General features: G+C 40.4%; 1 protein-coding gene across 1 annotated transcript; it reads right to left on the reverse strand.

Annotated features, from left to right (window-relative positions):
- Positions 1-5996: 5996 nt before the first annotated feature.
- LOC143550430 (heavy metal-associated isoprenylated plant protein 39-like) lies at positions 5997-9520 on the reverse strand. The gene is made up of 3 exons (XM_077041074.1): positions 9325-9520; positions 8216-8291; positions 5997-6695 (listed from the first exon to the last, which is right to left on the reverse strand). The coding sequence occupies exons 1-3, from the start codon at positions 9328-9330 to the stop codon at positions 6235-6237; spliced, it is 543 nt and encodes a 180-aa protein (XP_076897189.1). The 5' UTR covers positions 9331-9520; the 3' UTR covers positions 5997-6234.
- Between the last annotated feature and the right edge of the window lie 1321 nt (positions 9521-10841).

Here is a 10841-nt window from a genome sequence, read left to right on the forward strand (position 1 = left end):
TCAGGTTGAGGTCGCGCATGAAATTGTAATGGATATCTGAGTAACACATATTGACACGTAAAGGCTAAAAAACTCATAATTCCATATAATAAATGCGCGATAACGTCGCGCAAAAGAGGAATAATGAAAACGCCAAGGCACGTGTCAACATAATCAAGATATGGCAAAATCACTTACAATATGACAAGGATTAAGTATAATAATTTCATAACAACCTTGTTCTTATTTCAACGTGCAAGCATATCTTATATTCAACAAGCAAACATGCAATATAAAGAGATGAATGGGGAATGCGCAAGATACGAATAAGGGAAAAACAAAATTTCATTCCAAAGCATTGAAATTTACAAGTTTACAAGATGATGAGATACAAACTACAAATAAAAAACAAAAAACATGAAGGGCTTCTCAAGTCTCCACGTCGACGTCAGCCTCTTCATCATCCTCATCACCGCCCTCAGCATCTGGCGCAACCTGCTCCTCGTCATCTCCAAATTGACCATAGTCAAGTTGTTCATCCTGAATGGAGTCTTCTATCACAATAGTGTCAGGAGCGGATCATTTGGCCACGCCAGAGCCGCTAGCAGGAGCAACATTCCCCGCGCCATCATCGCCGCCACCAGCCCCTTCGCACTCGTCAAGTAATTTCTTTAGCGCGCCGAGGTCGGGCTGGTCAGCAAGCGCGGATATCTGCAAATCATATGGAAAAATATGAGTACAAAAAAGACTTGGAAAATAAGTCAAGGTAATCTCATTAAGGTTAAAATACCTGCGCAAAGATGGGAATGGGAGTATTCAAATACTTCTCCCCCATCTCGGCCATGTCCGCGCAGGCAACGTCGCTCTGATAAGGGTAGTCGGATGGGTTCTTCTTCAGCATGCCATATTCATAGCCATCCTTAAACCCTTCAGCTCGACCCACCAAGCGCGCGGCAGCGTTACAATCCATCACAAGGGCCTGAAACTCGTCTGAGTATTTCATCGCGTAAGCGCAACGAGTCATACCCTGTGAGATTAGCCATTGGCGATCCTGCGCGAGGGAAGCAACAGACGTCTCAAGAGCAGGAATCTGAGAGTTTAACAACTCAACAGTTTCCTTAGTCTGTTTCAGCTCCTCTTTGTCGGACGCTGCTGCCGCCAAGGCTTCTTCCTTTTCCGCTCGCGCAAGCTCGAGTGCTTCCTGGCTAGACGCTGCCGTCGCCAAGGCTTCATCTTTCTCGGCCTGCGCGGCCGCCAGCTCCTTCTTCAGGCGCGCAACCTCACTCTCCAGTGATGATTTGTCAGTTATAGACTGGACAAGAGCTTGGTCACGCGCCTCCGCGTCCAGCTCCAAGTCGCGCACTCTACGCGCGTACTTGGCCGCGTCCGCCTCGGCCACCTGTTGCTTCTCACGCGCAGCCTGTAGCTCATGCCCGCGCTTCACGAAGGCGGTGTTGGCACTTGCTCTGTTCTCGCTGAGCTCTGCTTGGAGTTTCTCAGCTCTCTCTCGAGCATCAGAAAGATGCCAAGCAGACACTTTAGCCTCTTGCTTGGCTTCCGCAAGAGCATCACGTACCTCTACGTAATCATAGCGAAGCTCTTGGGAGGCAGCAAAGAAAGCCGACCCAGCAAACAGATGATCGTTGAGCAAGTCATCGCGAGCGCGGTGCTCCTGAAACCTCCTTTCAGCTGGAGGCACAGAATGAGCCCAGAAGTCCGCACACACACCCATGGACTGAAATGAGCTGTCCTCAGTAATATTCCATCTCGGGCGGTAAATGTGATCGGCTTCCTGCAAACACAAAGTAATTATTTAAGTCATCAAAACACTAAGATAGAAGTCCGCGCAGCGGAGCAAAAACGAACCTATACCTGCGGGGATGAAGCAGAAAAGTCAGCGCCAGCCCCACGAGAAGACTGCGCCACGAAACCTCGTGGCGCTGCAGGGCTGGCGCGGCCGCTATCGGAGCCTTCAACTTGAACCTCCTCATCCTCCTCTGAAACAGGCCTTTTCTCCTGCGACCTAGAACCAAAATCAGTCTCGCGAGGAGGGCTGCGCGCAGGAGGAGGTGAGGGAGGTCTCGACGCCGCCATGTCGGCGCGTAAAACGGCCTCCTGCCCCTTAGTAATCCCGATGAGGGGAGATTCAGCGCTTGCAGGAGCAGGGGCAGAACCAACGGCGCTAGCACCGGCGCCAGGAGTGCCGCCAGCAGCTTGTACGCCAGCAATGACTCCTATGAAAAAATCAACAAAAAGAAATGGTTCATGACTTGATCTAAAAGAAAAAAGTCAGAAAATAAAAGCGCAATACATACATTGGCGCAACGCCGTTCGCGAGTCAAACATCGCCATGAAGTCCATTCTCCCCTTTTTTGAGGGTAAAACAGGGGACTTCGAAGCGACCTCCGGCGCAGCCTCGGCATCTTGTTGCGCTTGAGGTTGATCCACCAAGGTCGCCGGTTCTACAAACATTTGAGTGAGCAAAGATTCATTAGTAATTCTATCAGAATCGCGCTCATAGAACCATAAAAGATAAGCAAAGGATAAGCAAAGTATACCTGTCGAAGGCGCAACGCCGCTTCCCTTTTCCGCCGCGCGAAGGGAGGAGGTAGTGGCACCATACCTCGTGTGGACAGGAGGTCTGCCCACTTTTTGAGGCAGGGAAGACAAGGAAAACTTGGTGGTAAACACCTGGGTTTTCTCAAGTCCCTTCGCCTGAGTAGGAGGATCCTGAACAACAGGGGCATCATCTTTCTTCTGTTTCTTACTGGCCCATGCGCCAGTTTTCCCCTTAGCTTTACGCTTTAGTTGGGGCACCTCAGCCTCCTCCTCCTCCTCCTCTTCCGCGAGCTTCAGCTCGTAGTTTTCGAGCGCATCTACAATACGTGCAACGAAAATGTTAGCCAAATTTGGTATTATAAAGGCATAAGCATAAGTGCAAAGGCTTACCAGGCGCATCGCTGTCAAAGAGAAATCCCAGATCAACAGGGATGAACATGTCATCGAAGCGATCGGGGAAGCCAACCTCCCCAGCGCCCAGCGCGACGTAGCCACCCTCCATATGCTCATCATAGGCGGCGTGGACATACTCCTTGCTGACTGCACAAAACAAGTCAAATGATATCAGCAAAACGAAGTACATTAGCGCAGAAGTAATGCAATGAGATTAACTTACACAAGCCGTCAACTTGGATAACGGGCTCAGTCGCGCCGTCGGCCCACCTCCTGCTCATACCAACCCCCACCAGCGCCTCCTAGCAAATGTTCTTGGCGGGGGATGGTTCGGCAGTCAACTTGTTTACCCAGGCGCCAGTTGGGTTCTTGAGGACACCCACATCCGCAGGCGCAGAAGAGATCGCGCGCATGGTCATGCGGATGGGGATCACACCAGCCCTGATATAGAAAAATCTCTCAGACCAGTCATGAAGGCTCTTGAATGAAACAGTGCAGCACTTGACCTTCTGACTGCGAGGAATAAATGAGAACCAAGAATCTTGGATCTTGGGCTTGTAAAAAAACTGAAAGCGCCGAGGGGTGGGCTCCTCGCGCTGAGATTTGCACATGAACTCAAAGTGAGTCATGCGCACGAGTCCAAACGGATGGACTTGGGATATATGAATCCCATAAAATTTAAGCAGCGCACCCACAAACCTTGTCATCGGGAGACGAAGGTTGCAGTGGGTGAAAAAATGGCAATAAAGGGATATATAGCCGGTGGGCGGGTCCGCCGCCGTTTGCCCGGACGCCGGCAACATGCAGCCATACTCAGGGAGAAAACCCTGAGAGGCGATAAGGCTGTCAAAATCGGACTGCCTCAGTTTACAGGGGATCTCATCCCACTTCTTCACTGCCTTGGTCTTCCCTACCTCCTCCGATGAGGCCTCAGCAGCCCTCTTCCTCTTGCCGGTCTTCTTCAATGTAGACATTACTAACGATTTCACACGGCGATGGATAGGGGAGATTGTGTTGTCTGAGCTATCAGACATACAACTGTAAAACCGGACAAAGGATGCTTCTAAAGAACAGAGATCTGGAAGCAGAAGACAGGTAATCGGAATAGAATGAAAGAAAGAAAAGAGCTCTGAATAAACAACAAGGAAGATGAAGGATTAAAACGCTAAGGGCTTGCTTTTATAGGCCCAGGAGAGAGAAAATTTGGTACTGATCGGACTTCACGCGCCCCCACTCGCAGGTGTAAGCCAACGCGAGCGCGACACGTGTCCCTGACACTGTGTGAGGGGACACGAAAAGAAACGATACAGGTGCTGCCATAGTTCACGCGCCACCACTCGCAGGTACGGACCAACGCGAGCACGACACGTGTTCCTGCCACTATGTGAGGGGACATGAAAGGCAACTGTAGCACCTCGAGCACACGAAAAGTCTGACACGTCTCCATCACTGACGCACGTCAGCAACAACCAACCACGTACATGGACGATTCGTTTCAACCAAAAGGATAGATTTTCGCGCAACGATGAGTAATAAGAAGAAGCAGACAAAACCCTATTAAAAGAGCAAACTATTAAGTCTAATATCTATCTTACCTCGCTCGCGCGAGACAAGACACACATTAGACTGGGGGGGGCTTGAAGAGGTATGTACCCGCCTCAACACCGAGCGAGGCGGGTCAACCCACAAGATATAGACAAGAGGCTTGAAATCAAGACATTATGAAGGCACAAAGCCAAAACCTATGTGCATGGCGCATATAACATATGCTCATGCATCACATGCTCAGGCATCACATATGCTCAGGCATCACATATGCTCACGCATCACATATGCTCACGCGTATCACATGCTCACGCATCATATATGCTCACGCATATCACATCTGCGCGTGGCGCATCCGCGCGTGGCGCATATCACATGCTTGTGCATATCACATCTGCGCATGAAACATCTGCGCGTGAGAATAAAGAGAAGACCTCGCGCATCCTCAGGATAGGCGCGTATCACACATGCACATAATCAACCTCGTCCTTATCCAAATCAGGATTAGGGCAACCTTGATTGTGCACGTCACACAACCTTCCAGAAGGTATCTTTTTAAGGAAATAAGAATATGCTGATGTTGACAGCTGCCAATGAAAGGTGGACAACTCAGCAAACCCCATGTGCTACCACGTGATTATAATCAATGAAAAAGCACCAGGTGTCCCAAGGACACGTGGCGCAAAGCAATTGGAGGAGGCCAACAAGGCCCTAATTGGGTCTGAGCCCAATCATTGGAAACCCTAGCACTATAAATACCACATCAACTCCACAAGGAGAGACACACCCAATTACACAGTATTCAGCTATATTAAGCAATACACTTCAATTTCCTTACTCTCAGATTATTATCTTCTCCTACAAATTCTTATTCTCACACCGGAGGGTTACCCCAAAGAGGACCCCTCTGTCCCTTTCTGAGGGGTAAGTTTACGGTGCTGTTCATTTTGTAGGTGGAAGAATCCAGATTCCAGAGAACCATCGGTGAGAAAGCATAATCACACCCGAGGAAAGTAGATCGTCTACCAGTGAGTCGATCCACGTTTCTTCATTTTTAAACTAACTTTATCTACTTTTTTTCTTTTAAAATTTATAAATTACTTCTAACATTTTATCTACCAGGTATACATGTTGATTTAAGTGTTTTCGAATTTTTTTATAAAAGGTTATAATTTTGTTAGTCGTTTATATAAATGCATATATGCATGTGTTATTTTTATGATATAATTTTTAAAAAAATTAGAAGAGGAGATAAAAAAATAGCAGGGAGAGCCGGAGAGATACTAAGCATCTACGTGCTATTCGATTTTGTATTTCTTTGTTGAAACAAAATATTGAAGTCTTATGTGTTGCTCTCACTTTTCAACACGTTGTGGGATCTAAAAATAAAACATATATATGACACATTTAGCAAGATGTTGAAACTATAGCAACTGACGAATAGTGAGAATAACAATGAGAGCTAACACATTATAACTGAAGACTATAGGTTCACCTTTCAAGAATACAAAAATCACCTTGGAAACTATTTATAAGGTACTATATTTACATTATGATGTTATAAACATAGAAGAAATTTTCTTATTATGGTTTTGTACAACTTTATAAAAAGCCTAATGAAAGCATATGTGACATATATACAAACATGCATTCTCACTATCTTTGCTTCATATTTGCATCAATATAATGCACATTGACAACCTCCCAAATGACATGGAGAAAACCCCTTAAAGAGTATATCTTCAATTACAAATTATTTCAACAAATAACACATGCATTAGGGTTCTCCTCTATGCTATGGTGATATGGTGGTTGATAGTTATAGTAAGTATTCATTGGAGGATAATATGGTTTATAGGGCATAAGCATCCCAACAAATTGCTCTTGGGGGACACTTTTCTTCTCTTCTCCTTTAGACTCGTCTTTCTTTGGATCTTCCTTCGACGCTTCTTCTTTTGGAGATTCGTCTTTTTTATCTTCTTCCTTTTTAGGTTCGTCTGCCTTTGCTTCTTCTTTCTTTTCTTCTTCTTTTTTGGGCTCATCTTTCTTACCTTCTTCTTTTTTGGGCTCCTCTTTCTTTTCGGGCTCTTTAGCGGGCCCCACGGAAACCAAATACGTAGGCCAAAGTTTTCGAAGTTTGCTGACTGCGCTTATTGGATCAACGGTTCCAACTATTGTTAGGCTCTTCTCTTTCATATTTATGGTGATTGAATCAATACCTGTATTAACATATTCATATTTAGTCAACCAATTATCATGCGTATCATGTTTTAATATATCGTATAGTACTGAAATGACTCAAATAAAGTTGTTTGCCATTACTATATCGTATAGTACTGAAATGACTCAGATAAAGTTGTTTCCCTTACGTAAAACTAAAACAATTTGTTTTTTTCTCTTTATCCTTATCCTTAACATATGAACAACCAAAAACAAACATGACCTAATATTTCCTCTTAAAACTTTAAAGCTATTGTTTCAATCAAGATTTCATATTATTATCAACAATAAACAAAAACATCTTGGCTATTATTGCTATTCTCATCTTATTTCATGCTTTTGTCCAACTAAACCATCATTGTCATTTGTCACTTTGATGGAAAACGACTTCGATCATCCTTTTGTAGGTATGCAAGCTTTTGTGTTTTGATCAAGGTGTTAAGGGGTGTATGTTGACATAGTAACGAGCATTAAACATGGAAAAGATAGGGCCATTAAACTAACTACCAATCAAACTTCCTTTGTTTTGTTTTTTTATTTATTTATTCCACTATTCATAACTAGCTAGTTAAAGCTTGTTAAGCGACAACACCATAGTCAACATGTGAGCTATAGTTAAAAACCACTGCCTACGTGACAGTGACGTAACGCTTTACTACCCATTGCGTTATTATGAACCATATAAATGTCCCACTATTTGACCCTTGTGATCTCTAAACCTAATTCATATTTCTAGGTAATAATGTTTTCTTTTAAAACTAACAACATAACACGATAACCCAAATACAAAAATCAATCAAAACCTAATATGACTTATTTTTGTCTTAATGCAATCAAGGACCATACTGTTTTGGACACGTTATATATATGTGTTATTATTAATAATTTAAGGTTTGACACAATATTTATATTATATAAAATTGATTCTACCAACAACAAAAAAAATGTTTTAATTTTGAAAGTAAAAATGTTATCAAACTATTTTCATTTTTTGCCCAAAAAGATATGATTAACATTATGGAGCCACGTCATTCTTGGTGGTACAATATATCAAGTGTCATTTTCCCTACCCATAACCATTAAATTCTAATTAAAACATGTACTTTTAGTAATGAATATATTACAACTCTGCATTGCATCAAAGTCTAAAAAGCCAAATCATTTTCATGAATAATATGATGATATAAAGCAAGCAATCTTTGCCTTGTGGAACACAAAAAGCTAATGTAAGGGATTAAGAGATATAAATCATTCACAACTTTGCCTCTTTCACCTTTTTTTTAAAGTATATCAAATGTTTCATTACTTCTATTGAATTGTGACCACCACATTTTAAATTAATACTCATATTTCAACTATTTTTCAAATAAAATTATATAATAAAACAAAAAAAATATGATAATTAATTAACTATTGTATTTGTAGGAACCCTATTTGTAGTCTTTTTAAAAGGATAATAGTTAAATATTATATTATGTTACTAAATTTAACATAAAATACACATGTTAAAGAAACTAACCTGAAAGAGCTGCAACGGTTTTCATAGCCTTTCTCTTGTCTTTATCATCGTTCAAGTCCAACTTCAATATAAACTTCTGCAAATTCAAAAATATTTTTAAAAACAAATAACAATCATACCTAAAAAACACAAATATTGTTCACTAAGTGGATCTGAATTTTCAAAAATCATAGAAAAATGATAATATACAATATTATTTTTATTGTATGAGATTTTATAATAAAAAGGGTAGTGGCGCAGATTGTTGTCCGCTTACCCATGTCTCTGTTGTAATCAGGTCTTTTTGTTCGTTATATGAAAACCGTTTTGATTTATTTTATAAAACTTTATCATAACACTACAAATACTTAGATGACGCTAACATATAATATTTGAATTGTAAATCATCAAAGTACATTGCGTGCCTTTTAGGGATCAATGATGTGGATGCACGAGGCGAATATTATACAAAGATATATTTATAACACAAGATCCTATAGGCTAGAAGCATAAAGATTCATGGGATTTAAAGCATAATCTTAAAATTGACTTTTGTAATGAAATACATCATAAATAAATAAATAAAATGTTCCTTAATTAGAATACCAAAATTATATCAAACTGAAAGGTGGATTTGAAATCTTTTAAAATGGAATTGTATGTACAAAAGTTATAATCTCTTTAAAAAATGCTCTTTGAAAACAAATAATTTTTTGTAGCTGTATCAAGGTGTTAGATAACGCTTCATTTTTCATGTGACGAGGTTCAAATCTCGTGGGTGGAAAAAATATGTTTTTTTTTTAATTTAAACTGTTAAAAAAATAAAAATAATAATTTTTTTATAAATAATAAAGAGAACTTTGGAAACATGGGTATTAGCAGAAATTAAGGAATAAAAAAGATTCATTTTGCTAAAGTATTTGGAATCTGTTTCTGAAGAGTGAAAACCAAAGATCCAATGGGAATACATAATCTTGGAAACTTGAAAACATATAAAATGAGTCAAATTCATATAGAGAATGGGATCTAGGAACTTGTTTTTGTAAACCAACAATAAAACCTTAAATACATAGATATAGAATCTTGGAAACAATGTAAAGATTCTGATTATGTTGAGAATAGGATCTAACCTTCATATGGGTGGTTTTGAAATGAATTCTGTGAGTTGAGAATTGCAAATTGCAGTAAGAAAGTGTAGAATGAGAGAGATATGAGAGAGAGGGGTAGCTAAAGTGTAGGATATAAATAATGCTTTAGCGAAAAGGAGTGAAGATATGAGTGGAGGTATATAAAAACAAGAATTGGCAGAGTAGGATAGAGAATCAAAATAATGGTGTTTTTAAGGTTGTGGGAAGAAAATAATGAGGGTCTTATTAGTAACACCCCACACCCTCTTATACGTCTTGTATAGACTATACGGGGACCTATAGGTGATGGTGGGGGTGTTCTTAGCAAAAATAGGTGGTGTTTTTAGAAAACCACCCCGATAATGATCGTCAATGTTTGTACAAGATATAGTAAAACTATGGTATTGGTCTCAAAGTGCCAATTTCAATTTCTTTAATCGGTTTAAAAGAAACCCATAATATTGATTAACTGAATTTCTAATTGTTCATTCCTTCACTCTTGAATGGAATGGGAGCGTCATCCATAGTCCAGCTCAGTCAGTTTCTTTGGCATCAAAAGCAATTCGTATTTGCTTGTCACAGGAATAAAGGCATAGGGAGAGGGATTTGGGGTGGGGTGGGGTGTGTGGGGGTGGGGGGGGGGGGGGGTTCATCACTAGCAACCCAACCTGTAACATCAATGATAAGAAAAGGCCATGAGTCGTCTTCTTCACAACATATAGTTTAAATGGTTTGTTATGCGCTTAACTACTTAATGATAGTTTCATAATTTATGGGAAAATTGGATTTTAATAATCCCAACTTTACGCAGTTGGCCGATAATAATCCCAACTTTGAATATAGCTGTCACTGGTCCCAACTTTCATGCTAATTGTTTTCATTGGACCTCCGTTAAAAAAAACTTAACGGCGTTAAGTTTTTTTCAAATTTCAAACTGATATTTTAGGGCTTATGATCGGAATGAGTATACGAGTCGATTGATGTAAAACTTACCTCCAAAGAGTGGTTCAAACGACTAATGGATGCTTCAGTTCCGGTGTTTAAACTATTAATTAACAAAAATCAAGCCGTTTGAAGCGCTGTTTCGGGTTAAGTTTTACATCAATCGATTCGTATTCTCATTCCGATCAAAAGCCCTAAAACATCAATTTAAAACTTGGAAAAAACTTAACGTCGTTCAATTTTTTTTAACGGTAGTCCAATGAAAACAAATATCATGAAAGTTGGGACCAGCGACGGCTATTTTCAAAGTTGGGATTATTATCGGTCAACTGCGTAAAGTTGGGATTATTAAAATCCAATTTTCCTAATTTATGACATGCTGAAATCAAAAGTATGAACTAATTACTCAAAAGGGTTAAGAATATTACTAGAAGCTTTAAGTGAAACTATAGATTATAAAAATGTATTACTTTGTAAGAAAAAACCTACTCTTAAGGAATGACAATCCCAAAGAATTCTTGCCTCTTTCTCAAAATACTGGTGAAAGCGAATTACAAAGAGTCAAAGATCTTATCAAA

Source organism: Bidens hawaiensis, unplaced genomic scaffold, assembly GCF_021521415.1.
Source record: "Bidens hawaiensis isolate Kalapana, Puna unplaced genomic scaffold, B.hawaiensis_p1.1 tig00016041_1, whole genome shotgun sequence".
Lineage (NCBI taxonomy): Eukaryota > Viridiplantae > Streptophyta > Magnoliopsida > Asterales > Asteraceae > Bidens > Bidens hawaiensis.